Source organism: Myxocyprinus asiaticus, chromosome 27 (assembly GCF_019703515.2).
Source record: "Myxocyprinus asiaticus isolate MX2 ecotype Aquarium Trade chromosome 27, UBuf_Myxa_2, whole genome shotgun sequence".
NCBI classification, from domain to species: domain Eukaryota; kingdom Metazoa; phylum Chordata; class Actinopteri; order Cypriniformes; family Catostomidae; genus Myxocyprinus; species Myxocyprinus asiaticus.
Window position 1 is genome coordinate 40322162 of NC_059370.1, and position 21479 is coordinate 40343640.

At 37.7% G+C, this 21479-nt stretch overlaps 1 protein-coding gene across 1 annotated transcript; it reads right to left on the bottom strand.

Moving 5' to 3' along the window:
• Nucleotides 1-1930: 1930 nt before the first annotated feature.
• fhdc2 (FH2 domain containing 2) lies at nucleotides 1931-20728 on the bottom strand. Its single transcript, XM_051658117.1, has 12 exons — nucleotides 20601-20728; nucleotides 15535-16027; nucleotides 14468-14529; nucleotides 9432-9534; nucleotides 7699-7784; nucleotides 7373-7473; nucleotides 7062-7132; nucleotides 6790-6897; nucleotides 6430-6500; nucleotides 5993-6110; nucleotides 5753-5917; nucleotides 1931-5027 (listed from the first exon to the last, which is right to left on the bottom strand). Exons 2-12 carry the CDS (start codon nucleotides 15856-15858, stop codon nucleotides 3450-3452), a joined length of 2787 nt encoding a protein of 928 aa, XP_051514077.1. The 5' UTR covers nucleotides 15859-16027; nucleotides 20601-20728; the 3' UTR covers nucleotides 1931-3449.
• Nucleotides 20729-21479: the final 751 nt, after the last annotated feature.

A 21479-nucleotide genomic window follows, 5' to 3' on the forward strand; every position in this document is an offset into this window, starting at 1 on the left:
TCTTAAAGAAATTGTTCACCCCAAAAATTTAAAATTCTCTCATCACTCAGATCCCATCCCAGATGTGTATGACTTTCTTTCTTCTGCAGAAACATATCTCAGTTCTGTAGGTTCATGCAATGCAAGTGAATGGTGACCAAATCTTTGAAGCTCCAAAAAGCACATAAAGGCATCATAGAAGTAATCCATACGACTCCAGTGGTTCAATCCATATTTTCTAAAGCGATCTAACTGATTTCGGGTGAGAACAAACCAAAATATAACAACATTTTCACTGAACATCTTGCCATTGCAGCCTCTAGGCATGATCATGTATGCCTAGAGACTACAATGGCAAGATGTACAGTGAAAAAGAGGTACATTTTGGTCTGTTCTCACCCAAAATTGGATCATTTCAGAAGACATGGATTAAACCACTGGAGTCGTATGGATTACTTCTATGCTGCCTTTATGTTCTTCAAAGTTTTGGTCACCATTCACTTGCATTGTATGGACCTACAGAGCTGAGATATTCTTCTAAAAATCTTCATTTATGTTCTGCAGAAGAAAGTCATACACATTTGGGATGGCATGAGGGTGAGTAAATGAGAGAATTTAAATTTTTGGGTACAAACATAAAACAGCATTCACAACCCAATTTATTTTAGCAATATGACATTTTAGTGCAAAACTGGATATTCAATTACAAAAAAAAAAAAAATGCAGGACAGGAATTGATGATTGTGAAAAGCAGATGTTTAATATCAGAATGGATCTGAATGAGAGTTGTCAGTGGATTGTGTCTCCTAAAACACAACTGGTAACCACTTTTGGGGAAATGTTTTCTCTGGGATGTGGAGGCTGAAAATTGGTAACCCAGTGACTAATGATAATGCTTCTTTTTCCAAATCTGTTATTATTTACTTTCATTTCTGTAACCTTTATTATATTAACTGGCGCTTAATATCTGCATTAACTATTGGCACAACTTTAGAAAGGTTGCATTGCATACAACAGTAGCCTAAAACAATGCCTAATAAGCCATTTGGCAATTGGTAAACATTAACCAATAGCAAGCACAGCCTGTTACAATATACAAGGAAAGTAGTTTCTGAAGCAGAGCGAGTTAATACATTTTAATGAAAGATGGCTAAAACAACCAGCTTTTTTCTTTGTAATAATGTGCACAGATGAATCATTCACAAAAATGCCAGGAACATGTAATATGTAAAACAGGGTCAACTTTGATTTCATATCGACTTTAAAAGGAATATTCCAGGTTCAATAAAGTTAAGCTCAATCGACAGCACTTGTGGCATAATGTTGATTGCCACAAAAAATAATGTCAACTCGTCCCTCCATTTCTTAAAAGAAAGCAGCAGCAAAAACTGAGGTTACAATGAAGCTCTTCCAATGGAAGTGAATGGGTCCAATTTTTGGAGGGTTTAAAAAGGCAGAAATTTGAAGCGTATAATTTTATAGAAGCACTTGCATTAAATTTTCTGTTTAAACTTGTGTATTATTTGAGCTGTAAAGTTATTTAAATCCTCATTTTTCCAGCAGACTACAGTTCTCTAGGCAGATAAATTTGTTATTTGGCATCAGCTGTCATAAATTGCAACAAAGTTGTAAAATTGGATATAACTTCACACATTAAAAGGTTAGTAAGCGATTTTAAATCACATTAAAATCATGTTAGCATTCGTATTGCTTACATCTTGTGGCTATTCTTTTGAAACCGTAAGTATTTTAACATTTACGGATAGGCCCCATTCACTTCCATAGTAAGTGTAACCCAGATTTGTGCTTTAAAAAAAAAAAAAAAAGTCACTTTTGTGGTAATCAACATTATGCCACAAATGCTATCGATAATATTCCTTTAAAATGACTTAAGACAGAATATCTTTCATTCGTATCAAATAAAAACCAACTTGCAGAAGGGGCAATCAATTAATTCATGCTTTATTTCAAATTCTCCTTATTTACAAATACAAATATTACAAAGGGCAACTATGTTTTCAATTCTGTTAATTTAAACACAACACACATAAAAAGTACAGCAGATAACCTCTGAGATGATTTCTGTCAGCATTAAATCTCATTCATCTTTAAAGTGCATCAAAGTGAGGGAACCTAACGTACAGATGAAGGCGTAATGCATTTGCTTCACCATATTTGCTTTGGGATCTTGAGTACATTTTATTTGATCACATGGTAAATTTAAGCTCACTATTTCGTACCTAACTGTAAAATACACAGTCAATTTGACCTAAACCACATCAGGGCAATTTAAGATCAATCAGACCGCAGAGGGCTGAATTACACAAGAGTTCAGTTTTCAGTAATTTACTATGGGCTCTATTTGCTTTGATGTTGAATAAAATGTCTCATGATAGAAAGGTAACATTCTAGCAAAAACATGGCAAAGCAAATTCTTTAAGTAAGATATAAAACTGGGTTTTTGTAATAAGGTTCTGGGAGGAATTATGTTAAATGTCCCTTCTGAGGTGCGCTGTTACCTGCACAGGGCACACTAGTGTTCAGAGGTAGAGTATACAGCTAGAAACAGTGCTAAGCCTGTCCTGATAGTTTCAACTTTAAAGAGAATCAAAGTCTTGAAAAGGGAGGCTAAAACCAAGACCTGAATGAGAGGAGAACTCTGAAAAGTAGCGGTCATTCTGTCCGGGATCCATTACAGTATACTGTCCATTCTGAACAGACACAATGAATAGCTTCTTTATTTAGTGGCATTTTAGAGGGAGAAGCAGTTCGAGTTGACAGTTTACACAAAAACCTTGGCGTCCACCAACGGAAGTCTACTTGTTTTCATATATCATATATTCAAGGAATTGTTCACTGGAAGATTAACATTGACATCATTTACTCACCCTGATGTCATTCCAAACCCATATGACTTACTTTCTTCCGTGGAACACAAAAGGAGAAATTCTGAATTGTGTACTGGTCACTCTTTTCCATGGAATTATAATGAATGGGAAAGTTATCAAGCTTCAAAAAGGGTGCAAAAGTCAGTGAGTGGAACGGGTCAGTCCGTTTCATGAATAAATCACTCAACACACTTTTTTTGTGAACCAGATCAACCGTTTCATTGAAAAGATCAGACTCCGAAGAATGATTCGCCATGTTTGGTTTGTATGGCTTCAGAAGACTCGGAATATAGCGCAAGACATATACTGGCAATGATGCTCTTGCGTCCTTTTTGGAAAGCTTTAATTCTCACTCATTGTAACTGCATGGAAAAAGTGATCAGTCACATCAGATTCTTCTAAATGTATTTTGCGTTCAACAGAATAAAGACCGACATACAGTTTTGGAACAACATGATAGCGAGTAAATGACCGAATCGTAATGTTTTGATGAACCAATCCTTTAATTTAGGCGCTTAAGCATGTGACAACCATTAAAGGTCACCTGGCCGCTTCTCGAAGAGTTCAAGTATCAACCAAATATTATCTCCACGTGGGTTGGGCAGCAGGTCTGGGAATTTTAGTACCTGGGATTCGGGAACCCAGGCTCTTGGTGAAGGCAGACTCCGGACTCTTTGCAGCCTTGGCTGCAGTGATGATGGCCGTGCGGATCGTCTTGGCGGTCGTAGCAGCGGTTGGACTATGTATAGCGTGGGGTGTCTGGGAGTCTGAATTGGGCGCTAGCCGCTTGGACACGCGTAACGGCGATCCACGAACAAACGGCTCACGACATTTGTCCTTGTCCTGGTTCACAGTCTCAGAAGCATTACGCTTTTGTTTAGTTTCAGACTGGGCATTCAACTTCTGCCCTGCGCTGGCGTTATGTTTGAGTTCGTTTTGGACACCGTTAAATCGCGTGATTAGCGATGAGCGTACATATGTGGAACTTGTAGGGGAAAGACGTGATATGTGACTAGCTGACAAACCATCGACAGGAGTTGGCTCCGCCTTAGTGCGTACCCTTGGAATGCCACTACTATTCGAAGGCCCTCCATGAGGTACCAGTCCTCTTTTAGTTGGTCCTCGAGTGGGTGTTTTTATAGTACGCAAATCATTAGCATGTGGCAAGCTAGCGCCATCTCTCTCCTTGGCTTCCCGCTCTTTTTTCCATTTAGAGCAGTGATTGGCTGCAGGGCGCGTTACAGTTGCCGAAATGCTCTCGTACGAGCGGAGGCCCCTCACTAGGGTGTGGCACTCAAGTGTCTCGCCAACTCGTGGGTAAACATGACTTCTATCTGGACTAGAGGGCTCAAGTTCACGGGCAAGTGGCGGACTAGGGTCAACAGGGCAAAAAGTATTCAACCAAGTCTCTCCTACCAGACTTGTGGCGGTTTCAGCGTCTGTCTCTGGCGTTACTCCCATTACAGATGGAGCCTCTTTGCCATTTACACGATCCTGCTTCTCAACGCCCTCCGAAGCATCTGTCGCTATCTGCGTCAGCCTTTCACAGGCACCTTGAACCTGTTTCTCAACTTTCAAAACATTGTTAGAGGATAGTCCTGTGAGCGGCAAGACATTCGCTGCCCCCTGCTGATGTGACGTGATACTCGTTTCTCCTAAAGCAACAAAAGTGGTATCACTGAGGACTGTCCTTGTATTCAACGTAGAATGGTTTTTCATACTGTTTGGTGTAACCATTGTGCCTCGTTGAAGGCCACACGTTGAATCGGTGCTTGACAAACACTGACCCACTCTTAGTCCTTTGTTTATTCCTTGTTCAGTTTGTACAGCGTCATTCTTGCGTAGTGAGTGTCTTCTAAGCTCTGATTCTCCACTAAATCCTTCGGGACTGAGAGCATGAAGGGTTCCACTCTCTGAGTTGGGGTGCTGCTTGTCAGATTTCATATTTCTCTCAACAGAGCAGAGGATGTACTGCGAGTGTCTGCGCAGACTGCGACGGGTCCCTGTGTAACTTAAGCTCCTCTGTAGGGCGCGATCCAGGTCGTCCAGTTGGCGCTCCACTTCCAGTCCGGTGCAGAGGGCAAGGGAACGACGCTTTTCCACGTTCTCACGCTCACGTGCCACACGCCGCTGCTCTTGTAGCTCCCTCTCTGTATTCTCCTGAGTGGAAAACAAATCATTTGTCAGTTTATTGGCAGGCTATTTAATTTTAACAGTTCAAAAGACACATGCAACATAACCATGATGGTTTAACATGCAACATGTATTTACATTGCTAGTACCGCAGTTATTAGCAATCAGTTAATTAGAATGTACGAGGTGGTGCATATTTATAATATTCGTGATGATTTTAAAAAGTTAAATATGTAACATTCTGAATATTGCAATATTCATTTTTCAGTTTCCCTAGAGAGCATGCCACTGGACTAATTTGCAATAATTTCCTGTCTTACAACTTGTGTCAAGATGCAAGATGTTTTAATAGCGTCTCAATGTGGCAAAAATGCTGTTAGAATTGGGAAGTCTGATCATTTTAACGATTTTAATGAATTGTTTCAAAACTCTGATTTGATGATTAATTTGCATTATTACACAAAAAGATTAATGGAAGTCAAATTTCATATATTAAGAGATATATATATATATATATATATATACACACACACACACACACACACACACACACACACACACACACACTACACTATGTTGTATTGGTGCATAAAAAATACAAAATCTTCCTTGTGTTCATTTTGCTTCTTTCAGACAATTCAGATCAAATACAGAAACTTCAAGATATACCATATATGGAATATTGTCAAAATATCAAGATATAGACTTTTATAGCTATTTTGTATTAAAAATACACAAGGTAGCATGCTCACCCGCACAGCTCTTTGGAATCGCTGACAGAAGCACTGGAAGATACGACAGGCCTCCTCTAGTTTGAAGGAATTTTCGTCTTCACAGAAGAACTCCACGAGGGCTTTACTAGCACTCTGTAAGATTTCCACCTCATCGGCAGCTTCCTTCAGCCTCACCTCTGCCACCTAAACAAAGAAATTATGAACTTACATATTGAATTTTCACATCAATTGTTTGAATCTAAATTGAAGGGTGCATACCTCCAGAAAAGTTCTCGTCTGTTGCTCGATTTCAGTGTCTGTCTGAGCTCTGATTTGGAGTTCAGCGACTCTGCTATGCAATCGCGATAGATCCTCTGCAACAGATTCTTCTGATAACCTAACCAGAAAAATATAAGTGATTGTTGATCCTGACAACTTTTTTTCCATATGAATAATTTTTTTTTGCTTAATCCAATTGGAATAAAATTCGTTTTTGTTACGATTCTTTATCGTCACAATGCAAAACAATTTAATGGTCTTAAATATAACCTTTATTTTCTTTTAGCAAAATAGGTTTAATTTTTTCTTGTCATTTTGGGGTGAAATGTGACTCCAGCATGTTCTTGACAGGTTTCGTGAGATTAATTTATAGATATTCTGCTAGACTGAGAGTTTGGAGAATTATAACTTTATCAATGGCTTGTTTGTATGCTGACCTTGAAGCTGGAGCAACATGACTCAAGCGGCTGGGAAACATCAGCAAGTCTTTATCCTTCTTCACCGCCTCCTGTAGTGACAAATCAAGACACTCTTGTTGATTTTGATCAAGTCACTCTTATTCTGTTCCACTTCACTTAGTTCAATTCAAATTATAATGGTCTTATGTTTAGTTCTTTGTATACTGTGCAGTATGCAGTGCACTAGCATTCCATTCCGAACACCCTGAAAGAATTTCTTCCTTAACAGCCACTGTTTGCTTGCCTTCAAACTGAGTAATGTAATTACGTGAATGAAGCAATGAAAGTGAAGCTACTGTGACATGATGTTTGAAAGATGTGATTACCGAAGGCACTTACCATGGCAACAAAATGCAAGAGGTTCATGCCTGGTTTGTTGGCTTTGGTGTCGGCCAGTTTGAGTAAAGAGGAAATCCTGAATCCAGCAGCATTCCCAGCGTAACCTCCCTGTGGAGACAAGATAACTCGATATTACTACAAAAAGGTGCAGATTTCTTTCGAATGATCCTTATCAAAAATGGCATAATAAAAAGGCTTTTAAACATCTCGTTTTGAGTTCCACAGAATGACATGATTTTAACCTTTAACAAAAATGAATGCAAAACACTTACAGCATTCATATAGTTTCCTGCCTTGAGCACCAGTCGCAGGATGGAGTGAAGCTCGGGGCAGCTCAGCAACTCTACACAAACAACACATGAACATCAACCACATCAATTACACGTTCCATCAGGTTCCACTTATTCCATTAATCATTAGATCCAAAATTCCATAAAAGGCCCCCTTGAAAAAAAAAACATCTCTGATACTTTGTTGCGTACATGTGAAATTGATTTAGGAGGGAAGCTAAAGGTTTCAGAGCTGCAACAGTCCCAAACAAACCTACCGAAAGCAAGACCGCTGCACCCCCCTGACTATTTACCTCGAGCTGCCTCCCCCAGACATCTGGCTGCCACACAGAGAGAGGTTACGGCAGGGTCAAACTCCTGCTGGAGGATCATGGCATCCAGTAGCATACGAAAGCTGGTGGGGTCACATGATGATGATAACGAGAGAGGAAGAGCTGATTAATTAACAGTCAGCAAAAGATATCGTGATATGTTTATGTAGGAGGGCATGAGCTGATGAGCTCAGATGGTTTAAGACATATGAGGAGAACATTCACTATGGTAAAAGGTTAAAAAGAGAAAATGGTTTGGTTTTTGGAAAAGGGAATGAATAGATGAGCATATAGTCATGAATTCTTACCTTGGTAACTCCACCAACAACAGCATGAAAAGATCTGGTTCTGCCAGTAAACTACGGTCACCACTGAACTTTTTCAATCTAGCCTCCTGGACAAAAGAAAATACAAACACTTATTTAAAAAGTTATATTCAGAATGGATTTCTAGAAATGCGATTCTTATTGGATTTACTGCCCTCAGCAGCCCGATACCAGATGATGAGAACATTTCAAATTTTACCGGAATAGATTCTTGCTAATAGTGTTTACACAAGACTTTTTAATTCAATTCATATAAATACCACTAATTACAACAAAAGCCTTAAGTAGACATAATACAGTAAGAGTTATTGATTCATTTCAAAACTCATTGACTTGCGGTTCTGTAAGTTTTTTTATTCATTAAAAGCTGGATAAGCATCATTCATTCGGGAGGTAGCACAATGTTTTTCTGGTGTAGATAAAAAAAAAAAGTACTGGCTCATAAGAGTCATTTGTTCGGGAATTAGACTCCAGTCACGCTGAATTTTTTTGAGCTGTTGATTCAAAAATCCAGACACATAAAATTAGTAATTTGTTTGAGAATTGGGCTACACTGGTGTGCTGTATTTTTGCACTGTAGATTCAAAAGAACTGGCTCATAAGAGTCATTTGTTCAGGAATCAGACTGCAGGCAAGCTGTATTTTATGAGCTGTTTTTTTGTTTTGTTTTTTGAGTAGATTCAAACGAAACAACTCTGAGCCATTCGTTCGGGAATCAGGCTACACTGGTCACGCTGAATGTTTCGTTCCGTTCCGTTATAACCCAAAATAACCCACTCAAGTATGAAAAAAGTCATTTGTTCCGGATTTGGGCTATGCTGGTGCACTGTACGTTTTGCACAGCTAATTTAATAGCGGTACTGCAATGCCGCTGAATGGTAGAACAGGAAACATTGTCAGAGTATTTTAGCACAATGTCTTGTCTGTATCGGCAGAAGAATGCACATTCATGAACTTGGTTGTTTTTTTGTTGTTTTTTTTTTTTTTTTAAACGGAGCTGGTTTTAAATAAGAACCAGTTCTCTATAATTTGTTAAAAATATAAAAACATGGACAAAACGCAACACCATGATGCTAGGGTGTTGTGGGAAGTTGCTATAGCATAGGTATGCGGTTCCTAAGGTTTTTAAGTGGTTTTTAGCGCATTGCTATATGGTTGCAAGGTTGTTCTGGGTGGATGTTTACTGGCCCAAGTCATAAGAGCCCACCCCCAAGTCTATGACATTCTGGTCTCTACACATGGCTACGGTCCCTCCATTTTTTTCACCAGTTTTAATCGCAAATTGTAAGTGTGATTGCTTAGAAAAGTAATAACACACCTCTCCACAACGAGCAGTATGCTTTCGGGTATCATTCGTGTCTGTAACACAAACGGTACGAGCCGAGTTATGCACAAAAGTTTAATAATTAGGGTTGGGGGTTTGTTCAAATCCTTCACCTTAATTATGAGCATGTGGAATAGTGATGCATGCCTTAGCAAACCTTTCAAAACTAATAACATTTCAAGTATCAAGTCCAACAAGATTTTTCCAACAGAGTGGAAAGCATTACATTCCTAAAAATAAGAAAGTGTAATTTGAGATTGTGCGGAGTAAATTCCAACAAGTGACATCATGTCGAAATGTGCATTCTCTCTAATATGAAACAGATTGAATCGGGAAATGACAGATATGTCAGTTTTTGTGGAAGTATTGCATGTGAGAGAGGACACGATACCTCTTCATTATCAGGCAGCAGCTTGCAGAGTTCTGTCAGTTTCTCGGCTCCGTATCGCTCTCCGGCCCCCTGCCTCACATCCTCCACGATCTCGTTGGCCGCACTGAAAGAAGAGAGAACAGAGTCCCGTGAAAATGTCTTCATAAAACAGTTTCTCTGTCCCATGTAGTAAAAACCTTTGATTAAATTTTAGGTTCGACTTTTTGCTCTGATCCCCCAGACAACTTTGTAATCTCAACTAAATAAGAAAAATACCAACTTAAGGAATAGTCTGGGTTCACTACAAGTTCTACAAGCTACGTCAATAGCATCTATGAACTAAACTAAAAAAAAAAAAAAAAATAATGCATTTACAATATAAATCAATGGAGCAAGTGTACTGAAGGATTTACAAGCAGAAATATAAAGTGAAAAAAAGCATAATGTTTTGTTCTTGTGACTATACTTTGATACTGTATATTTTTTTGTGCAACTCCTTGCCCCATCGACATCTATTGAAAGTGCATTACTATATAAGTGATTTTTGCTTGTTTCCACAAACTGCAGAAGGAGTGAGTAAAATAAAATTTAAAAAAAAGTTGTAATTTTTCCTGTGTTGGTCCTTTCTGATCACAGACAAACTTACGTATTCAAAGCTTATTGAAATGTCCAGTTGAAAAGGGAAGATACAAGAATAGGACTATAGTATCTGGCCCTCTTGGCATCATAGGCTCTTCTTGTTGTCAATATAGTTGTCACTTTACTCCTTAAAAGCTACAAGAAAAGTATCCTCATGTGTTAAGCACATGGTCAGTTCTTTTGCTGGTCTAAAAATAGGTGTGCAAGACCATACTGGTTTATGTTTTTTGTTTTTAATGGCCTATAATTGTTAATGTTAGTAAAGGGTCATGCTTGTTCACCTTAGAGTTCAAAATGAAATAATGAAACGGTACAAGGGCTCACACAACAAAGTCCTGCTTTGGCCACAGCAGAGTATAATTCATACTCGCACATCAAAAGTGTGCCCTTCTGTGAGGTTACATAAATGGGGAAGACTGTGGGAGGATTTCTCTGTAATTCCTCCACAAGTTGTGACATATCAGTCTCACAGAAGAGCTTTTCAAACTGATATGGGCACTGCTTTACTCAAATGATTACTCTGAATGCAGGTGCTGACATGAAAACGCAGGCCTTTTTGTATAAAACAAGACCAGCGCATTCAAAGAGACAAATAATGATTTATGGCTTATGATTTCCTGTCTGAGCCGAGTCTGAACTCTTAACGCTGGATTACATTTCCTTGAAATTGGACGGATCAAATTACTGTTGATATTCAGAAGGCTTTAAGCTCACATTTTTGTTGAGAAGCACTCAGGGTCCACAAGTTACAATTTTTAGCTCTTATAAAGCACAACTTAAGTGTCACAATAAACATGTACAGTACATATGAACTAGCAAGCACAGAAAACTTAATTTAGATTTACTACAGAATTCAGAAACATACGATATATTTGATTTATGACAAAGAACATTTTAAAATGGTTTAACAGTTTAAAATCTTCAATTAACAGATCAGTAGTTTATGAACATTCATATTTAAATAGCTAAATGAACATATTAAACTATTGGTATTTGAATGTATTCTTATAACTCATGTTATATATACACATTATATATCATATTTATTAATTATTATTTTATTTTATTTTTAGATATCTGTATGCTGCAATTTACACATCCTTGTAAGGTGAAGGCTATTCTAATAAATATTAATTACAGCATAGTATGTGACATTCATCAGGTAGGTATACAAGCTGAAAGGTAGATTTTGTGAAGGTTTGAATATTAATGAATATTAATCAAGTTGCTTAAAATAATATTTTGGATTCAACACAAGTTTAGCGTAATCGACAGCATTTACGGCATAATGTTAATTATCACAAAACATAATTTAGACTCGTCCCTCCTTAAAAAAAGAAATAAAAAAAAGAAACAAATCAAGGTTACAGTGAGGCACTTACAATGGAAGTGAATGGGGCCAATTTATGGAGGGTTTAAAAAGGCAAAAATGTGAAGATAAAAAACAAAAAGCACTTACAGTTGTGCTCAAAAGTTTGCATACCCTTGGAGAATTGGTAATCTATGTACCATTTTTAAAGAAAACATGAGTGAGCAGGCAAAACACATTTCTTATGGGATTCATATTCAACTGTAGGTTATAACAGAATGGCACAATCATAAAACAAAACATGGCAACAAAGAAAAAAATGAAATGACCCCTGTTCAAAAGTCTTCATACCCTTAGTTCTTAATACTGTGTATTGCCCCCTTTAGCATCAATGACAGTGTGCAGTCTTTTGTAATAGTTGTCTATGAGGCCCCAAATTCTTGCAAGTGGTATAGCTGCCCATTCGTCTTGGCAAAATGCCTCCAGGTCATGCAAAGTCTTTGGTCATCTTGCATGAACCGCACGTTTGAGATCTCCCCAGAGTGGCTCGATGATATTAAGGTCAGGAGACTGTGATGGCCACTCCAGAACCTTCACCTTTTTCTGCTGTAACCACTGGAGGGTCAACTTGGCCTTGTGCTTAGGGTCATTGTCGTGCTGGAAAGTCCAAGAGCGTCCCATGCACAGCTTTCGTGCAGAATAATGCAAATTGTCTGCCAGTATTTCCTGATAACATGCTGCATTCATCTTGCCATCAATTTTCACAAGATTCCCCGTGCCTTTAGAGCTCACACACCCCCAAAACATCAGTGAGCCACCACCATGCTTCACAGTGGGGATGGTATTCTTTTCACTATAGGCCTTGTTGACCGCTCTCCAAACATAGCACTTATGGTTGTGACCATAAAGCTCTATTTTGGTCTCGTCACTCCAAATTACAGTGTGCCAGAAGCTGTGAGGTGTGTCAAGGTGTTGTCAGGCATATTGTAACCGGGCTTTTTTGTGGCATTGGTGCAGTAAAGGCTTCTTTCTGGCAAATCGACCATGCAGCTCATTTTTGTTCAAGTATCGTCGTATTGTGCTCCTAGAAACAACCACACCGTCTTTTTCCAGAGCAGCCTGTATTTCTCCTGAGGTTACCTGTGGGTTTTTCTTTGTATCCCGAACAATTCTTCTGGCAGTTGTGGCTGAAATCTTTCTTGGTCTACCCGACCTTGGCTTGGTATCAAGAGATCCCCGAATTTTCCACTTCTTAAGTGATTGAACATTACTGACTGGCGTTTTCAAGGCTTTGGATATCTTTTTATATCCTTTTCCATCTTTATAAAGTTCCATTACCTTGTTACGCAGGTCTTTTGACAGTTCTTTTCTGCTCCCTATGGCTTAGTATCTAGCCTGCTCAGTGCATCCACGTGAGAGCTAATAAACTCATTGACTATATATATATATATATATATATATATATATATATACATATACACAGACACTAATTGCAATTTAAAAAGCCACAGGTGTGGGAAATTAACCTTTAATTGCCATTTAAACCTGTGTGTGTCACCTTGTGTGTCTGTAACAAGGCCAAACATTCAAGGGTATGTAAACTTTTGATCAGGGCCATTTGGGTGATTTCTGTTATCATTATGATTTAAAAAGGAGCCAAACAACTATGTGATAATAAATGGCTTAATATGATCACTATCCTTAAATAAAAGTCAGTTTTTTTGCATGATCAGTCATTTTCAAAATCAATGCCAAACTTTTGAGCACAACTGTATATGAATTCTTCTGTTAAATCTAATGTATTATTTGAGCTGTAAAGTTTTTTGACTCATCGCTTACCAGGATTAAAGGGTTTACAGCATTACGACGTCATTGAAATGAAATTGTAAAATTGTATATAACTTTACAGAGAAAAGGTTTGTAAGTGATTTTATCACACTACAAACAAAACATTGTTTGCGTTTTGCGGCTATACTTTTGAAACAGTTTTGACCCCATTCACTTCTATTTATCACACTGTAAATGCTTCATTGTAACAGAGTACTGACAAGTCTAAATGAATTTTGTGGTAATTAACATTATGCCACAAATGCTTTCTACTGAGGTTAACTTGTATTGAAACTGGAATATTCCTTTAAATGGATGCTTGTAATGCATGACCCAGCATTAACATAATACGTGTTAATTTCGCATCATGTTACACAGTAGTAAACTTTTCCACAAAAGCACCCAATTGTAGGGTCAAACATAATTTGCATATCAATCTACACTATAGGTGAGCAGTGCAACGGGACAAACTCAAGACTGTTACAATCAACACTGAAAGTCCAACACAACAGTCGCTCATACTTGCCCAAATAATTCTCCACATTTGCCCAAAATTAATTTGCATATGTGGGTGAAATCTTCACACTGTAGAGCCCTGATTCAATGTCTGTTGCAAATTTCAAATTAACATGTTGCTGCAGAGATCAAGGCTCCTCATGTTTCAGTTGGGTGCAAAGCAGGTGCGACCTTTAGTAGTGACCTTTGACCACCTTTACTGACTGTCAAAAACAGCTGTTTTGATTGGACCGAAGTCTCAACACTTGTCATCTGCCCTCAGACGACTTTTCATTCACACATCTACTACTCTGATGGCGACAAACAACGACTCAGAAATAAACACACCCTGCAGCTACTGCCCATCTAAAGTGTTAAGAAGACTTCCTTTATATTCAACACCTTCATTTCCTGTTTCTAACAAATGGAACTATATGACTGCACTCACCTGTAAAGTTTGACCTCAGATGCCCCGAGTAGCAATTGCTAAAACTAGTGGTCAACTGAAAGGAGTCAATGGTCAGTGCAGATACCGATATCTAGAGAGCAGGATGGCGTATATAATACTTATAATACTGTACAATTCAATTAAAAAGATTGTAAAAAAAAAAAAAAAAAAAATGTACAAATATTTACTCAAGTAACAATTTTTTAAAAAAATTTTGCATTACAGATTGGTAGATTTTGGAAACAATGCAGATAAACTTAAAATGACCAAATATCGGCTGATTAATCGGCATGGCCGATATATCTGTCTATTTTTAGTTAAACTAAACCAATAACTTACATTTTCAACTGCCGTAGAAATATTCCAACATTCATGCTGCGCTTTGAGTCGAGCAGTGTAACCTGCAAAGAACAATTGGTAATCAGCACTTAAATCTGAAAAAATTGCAATAGTGACCTAAATATGGTCTATACTTAAAGGGATAGTTCACCCAAAAATGGCATCCCAGATGTGTGTGACTTTCTTTCTTCTGCAGAACACAAATGAAGATTTTTAGAAGAATATTTCAGCTCTGTAGGTCCTTACAATGCAAGTGAATGGGTGCCAAAGTTTTGAAGCTCCAAAATCCACATAAGGGCAAAATAAAAGTCATCCATAAGACTTCAGTGGTTCAGTCCATGTCTTCAGAGGCGATATAATAGGTGTGGGTGAGAGACAGATACATTATTAAGTCTTTATTTATCTTTTAATTCTCATCCCTGCCCAGTAGGGGCCGATGTGCACAAAGAATGTGAATCACCAAAAACAGAAGATGAAGAATGTGAAAGTGAAGTGGAGATTGACTGAGCAGGGAGGAGAAATTATAGTCAAAAAAATAAAAAAAAAAAAGACATAAATATTGATCTGTTTCTCAACTACACATATCATATCATTTCTGAAGACATGGATTTAACCACCAGAGTTGTCTGGAGTACTTTTATATTGTCCTTATGTGGATTTTGGCACTCATTCACTTGCATTGTATGGACCTACAGAGATTAAATATTCTTCTAAAAATCTTCATTTGTGTTCAGCAGATAAAACAAAGTCATACACATCTTGGAAGGCATGAGAGAACTTTCATTTTTGGGTGAACTAACCCTTTAACCTCTTTCTCTTAAATGAAACATGCTTTGTTTACAATTAATTTAATGTCATACAGTGTCCTAATTACATGCAGTTTTAGCTTAATCAAAAAGATGAGGTAAATGAGAAAAATACTCAGTAAGACCCAAAAAGGCTTTTGAAAGAGCTTACATTTCAATATATTCTACTTTCAATGGCGTTTTCAAACCTTATTAGGATTTACCAAAGCACTGCAGTGTTTTTTCTTTGTGGTAAATAACGCAATATGAATTTGAGCTTACTTTGTCAATGCTAGTTTCTTGGGGAGACCTGCAGCACAGCAAACTTCGGCGAAAGCTGTTGGTCCTGTCTGGATTGCCGCCTTCTTTCTGCCCAAAGAGCTCATCCAGAGAATTCAGGTCGATACGGAAGTCATCGTCCTCATTCAAGGAGCCACTCCACACACTATTACGGCCCTCTACGCGCTCTTTCGGTATCCGCTCCCAGTTGAGGTTGCGAAGCCTTTGTTTGCGGCCAGAGTCCATGCGGGTCAGGCCACAGGCAGGGGCAGGAGGGGGTGGTGGTGGCGGTGGAGGAGGGATTGGTGGGACGGGGATGGCAGCCATGACTCTCACTTCCTGTTCCTGAGTGCCAGAACTGTTAAGGTACGTTCCATGAAAAGTCCAACAATTCTAATGGAAATTATGTGAATAACCACAGATGCAAAGTCCAGAAGGCAGCACTGTCTGCTCGCACTAGTTTGAGACTGCCTGCCGTTACATTTCTGATGTATATCTGAAGGGGGAAAACAAGATTGTTAGAATGATGTGGGAAGCAATAGAAGCAAATACAACAGATAGGGAGTTAACATGACATTTCTAGTTAGGAAAGAATACATGGAATATTTGTAGTTTTGGAACAGTTTTTTTTATTTGTCAAACTGAAGACTAGAGATAGTTGACAGCAAATGAGATTTTTAAAAACAACTAAATTACAAGAAAGTAAATAAATACATAAATTCATAAAAATAAAAATAATAAAATAACAATACAAAATAAAAAGTATTAATTTATATTATATATGAGATTTTGTTTCTCACATAGGAAAAATATGACACCATATTGATCATTGACAAAGAGGTTGTATGAGGCGAGAAATCTTTTAAAAATCAATTTCAAAACATGTCAAGTTCATAGAAATGTAATATTTGCGTCAATATGGTTTCATAAATAAATTTAAAAAATAAATAAAATAATACTGCATTTTCTACAAAAAAAATCTAGACTTAATTTCATGTGGTGTAACCATCAAGTAAAAGGTATTAAAATACATTCCTTGCATCTTGAATATGACTGTACACACAACAATCTTTAAACGTTAATTTCCAAAAAGTTTCCTACATATTTTAAGGTAACTTTTTTAATTTACAAATATTATGAATTTGAGTCAAAAATATTGAGATGTTTTCTCAGGGTTACACCTTATGTCCTGACCAAACTTTCCCTTTCCATAAAAATGTCAAAATATCAGATTTTTTAAAAAACTTTAGATACAGTCTTGAGGATTTAAAGGGATCCTCTCAGTTTTTGTTTGTTTTTTTCCCCCACACGACAACAAAATGACTACCTACATATTGGTTACACCACATGACTTTGATTTGGTGGATCAAAGCATCACAACATTGATCCATATAGCACAGCACAAACAGAAAACTACCCTCTTCAAACAGCTATATATTTCCTTTACAAATATTTGTATTTTTAACAATCCATCTGTCACACTGCAGAAATATTAAAGAGATAGTTCACCCAAAAATGAAAATTCTCTCATCATTTACTGGCCATCCAAGATGTGTATGACTTACTTTCTTCTGCAGAACACACACTAAGATTTTTTGAAGAATATTTCAGCTCTGAAGGTCCATACAATGCAAGTGAATGGGTGCCCAAATTTTGACACTCCAAAAAATCATAAAGGTAATCCATATGACCCCAGTGGTTAAATCCATATCTTCTGAAGTGATTTTATAGGTGTGGGTGAAAAACGGCAATATCCATTTATGCTTGAAATTCTTCCTCCTGCCCAGTAGTGGGCGTATTCATGCAGAATGTGAATCACCAAAAACACAAGAAGAATGTGAAAGTGCAGCCTGACTGAGCAGGAAGGAGAATTTATAATAAAAATGAACTTAAATATTGCTCTGTTTCTCACCCACACCTATCAAATTGTTTCTGGAGACATTGATTTAACCACTGGAGTCTTAAGGATTACTTTTATGCTGATTTGTGTGATTTTTGGAGATTAAAATATTTGGCACCCATTCACTTGCATTGTATGGACCAAAAGAGCTGAGAAATTCTTCTATACATCTTTATTTGTGTTCAGCTGAAGAAAAAGTAATATGCATCTGGGATGGCATAAGGGTGAGTAAATGATGAGATAAAGGAATAGTTCACCCAAAAATGAAAATTAATTGTTAACCTAACATACAGTTGAAGTCAGAAGTTTACATATACATTAGCCAAATACATTTAAACTCAGTTTTTTCACAGTTCCTGACATTTAATCGTAGAAAACATTCTCTGTCTTTGGTCAGTTAGGATCACTACTTTATATTAAGAATGTGAAATGTCAGAATAATAGTAGGGAGAATGACTTATTTCAGCTTTTATTTCTTTCATCACATTCCCAGTGGTTCAGAAGTTTACAGACACTTTGTTAGTATTTGGTAGCTTTGCCTTTAAATTGTTTAACTTGGGTCAAACATTTTGGGTAGCCTTCCACAAGCTTCTCACAATAAGTTGCTGGAATTTTGGCCCATTCCTCCAGACAGAACTGGTGTAACTGAGTCAGGTTTGTTGGCCTCCTTGCTTGCACACGCTTTTTCAGTTCTGCCCACAAATTCTTTATCGGATTGAGGTCAGGGCTTTGTGATGGCCACTCCAAAACCTTGACTTTATCCTTAAGCCATTTTGCCACAACATTGGAGGTACGCTTGAGGTCATTGTCCATTTGGAAGACCCATTTGCGACCAAGCTTTAACTTCCTGGCTGATGTCTTGAGATGTTGCTTCAATATATCTACATAATTTTCCTTCCTCATGATGCCATCTATTTTGTGAAGTGCACCAGTCCCACCTGCAGTAAAGCACCCCCACAACATGATGCTGCCACCCCCATGCATCACGGTTGGGATGGTGTTCTTCGGCTTGCAAGCCTCACCCTTTTTCCTCCAAACATAATGATGGTCATTATGGCCATTTTGAAAATCTATTGATAAAAGTTAATGGATATAGTACTTGTCAATTAGATATCAGTTTCAGTTGATTCTCAAACTCACAAATCCAAAACAAAACATTGTACATCTACTGTTAGCTGTTCATTTAGAGTAATCCTGACCATCCAAGGCCTTAAATCATCTCCAGACTGGATGTTTATCACCCTGTTTTCACAAACTTCTGCTATCATCAAACACTGGTAATAAGATGACATCATGCAATTCATCCTCACCTGCGTGCTTTAAGCACAAGCGCTCCGATCAACACACAATGAGGTTGTAACGCAACCAAAGTTGCCCTATGGGCTCAGGCACTTGGCAGCTCTTGTCCCCCAATTAACATGAGGGTGTCTATGATGAGTATGAGCTTCACTCTCTACTTGTGCTGCTGCCAGTGAACTTGAAGCTCTTTACAGTTTGACCTCAGGTTAATCTTTCAGAAGGTTTCAAGGTGTGGAGAGTTCACAGCACGTGAGAGAGCTCAACCTCTTCTTTTGAGAAACTCTTGACACATGTGCTCAGTGCATCTCCCCACTCTACATGGTGTTCCTACCTGCAGTCCAGTTTTCTAATTAATGTGAATGAGGCCACAGGACAATGACAGAAAAGAGAAAAAGTAGAGCCGACACAGATTCAGGGTTACTGGCAAAGCAAATAAGAGTTTCCACAGTACAAAACTTGAACATGCTGTAACTGGAATTGATGTTGAGCACATATTTATGCTTTTAAATCTGGGGACCACCATAGGCATTGAGGGGGCACATATCTCCCCAGTATTCAGACTAGCGGTCCATCAAGTTTTTCCAATGGCAGATTCTTAAAAAGGATAGTTCACCTAAAAATGAAAATTCTGTCATCATTTACTCACCCCCATCTCTTTCTTCTGTGGAACATAAAAGAAGATATTTTGAAAAATGTCTGTGGGTTTTTTTTTTTTTTTTTGTCCATTCAATGTAAGTCAATAGGGTCCAATGTTGTTTTGGACCCCATTGACTTTCATTGTATGGAGAAAAAAAAAAAAACTGTTTTAGCATTTTACAAAATATCTTTTGTGCTCCACAGAAGAAAGAAATGCAGACAGGTTTAGAGCAACATGGGGGTGATGACAATTTTAGGGTGAACTGTCCCTTTAAAAATTTACATTGAGTTGACAGCTAATGAGACATATTCGCGACTTTAAATGAGCACTTGTTACACAACACTCGAAAATAGTTTAAACCATAAAATGTGACAAAGCAGTCGGTGTATTTGGAAACTTTCACAATGAGCTCACTGACAATGCCGATAATCTCAAAAAGCCCAAACATTTGCGAGTATTGCCAAGTAAAGGGCCGTTCACACAGGACGCGTTTTGCGTTCAAAGACGGAACGCAACGGAATGAAACGCAACGCACTGAGTAGCGAGACGCGTTTTTAAAAGCTACATTTTAAAATGTATCGCTCGAGGCGCGACAACAGCCCGTCTGAAGCATGTAAACATAAAAAAATAAAATAAAAATAAATAAAAAAAACAGCGCTGAAGCGTCCTGTATAGAAGGGTCTCTTTTTTATTATCTTCAATGCCACCTGAGCGCGACATATCAACCCCTTAAAAAAACGAAACATCTGCAAAAGACCAAAACGGTCAAAAATAAATACAAATCAAAACGTCAAGACAGAAGACGCATTAATGACCCATTGTGACCGTCTTACAGAAATTAATTTTATTTTTAGTCAGGTTAATGACTTTTGAGTGGCCTTTCTTACTCAAAAGTCAGTAACCGGAATTAAAAATAAGATATCTTTGGAAACGTAAAATGTGTACCTGCAGCAAACTTTTCGTAACAAAATTATTTGCTTTGTGGGAAGTCTATTATTTCGGAGCATGTAGGAAAAACACACCCTCCACTTCTTCAAACATTCGGTGGCGAGTGCGCGTAAAATATCCTCAAAACACAATTTTTGGGCCAGATAAAATGGCAAATGGTTCCAGTTAAAATGGAAATACAATGATATGAGTAAACTGAAAAGCAACTCAAGTCAATATTAATGATCACCAGAATAAGCAGCAGACAGGGTTAAATAATCACAAATATAAAAAAAAAGTACTTACGTTTTGTTTCGAATCATTACGCATGTAATCCAATTTAGATTATAAAAAAATTCCCGTCTGCTGCGAGTAATTCTCACGCGTGTTTATGAGTAGACAATTATTCCAAACAGTCCTATCATATAACTCAATGCACTGGAAAAAAAAAAACTCCCAAACATTTGGTGCGCTCTCTTGTCTTGCACATGCGCAAAAACACCTGATGCGCTCATTGGGTATCCCCAAGCGAATTTACCAATCCTACTACTGCGAAGACTTGGTTCATGAATATTAATTACGCATCGTGACGTTCGTCTAAATGGCAGCTGAAAAGCATTACGAATCCTAGGCTGAGTCGGAATGGCATACTACCCATACTACTCTTACTACTTCTACCACATGTGTCTATGGCAGAAATAGTACGAGTAGTATGGTTATGTCATTGAGACCCAACCCTACTATGTCGCATCATTATGAATATTAATCATGTGCCGTAACTGGACGCTCTAGGAAAGTTAACAGGCAACGTCAACGCGACCTAATTAATATTCATGAAGCCTTCGTCGTAGTAGGATTCCTATTTCGTTTCCTGGATTCACAGAGTTTAGAAAACACAGAATAAAGTATGTATTAATAACAAAGTAAAATAAGTATCATACAAAATATTGAATTGGATTTTTTTAGGCCAAACATGTCTTGAGGCATCTTTACACAGGAGAGTTAATCCTGTACTGTGCCTGCTTAAAATTCTGTGTATAATAACAATGCAGCATAAAATCCAGTCTAAATGAAGCCGGCTCTAACCCACCTCAGAGCAGTCTTAAACTTTGTTTTTGTCATGATAGAGCTTATATTTCATAATTTAGTTTCATAAGGTATAAATTGTATTTTCATGTATTTAAA

Excerpts from the sequence above, each read along its gene's own strand:
- fhdc2 (XM_051658117.1), bottom strand. The coding sequence starts at position 15,858 with ATGGCTGCCATCCCCGTCCCACCAATCCCTCCTCCACCGCCACCACCA. Across the intron at positions 9,535-14,467 it reads TTTCTACGGCAGTTGAAAAT|TGCGGCCAACGAGATCGTGG; the intron begins GTAAGTTATTGG and ends CTCTTCTTTCAG. Across the intron at positions 6,111-6,429 it reads CATGTTGCTCCAGCTTCAAG|GTTATCAGAAGAATCTGTTG; the intron begins GTCAGCATACAA and ends TTTTCTGGTTAG.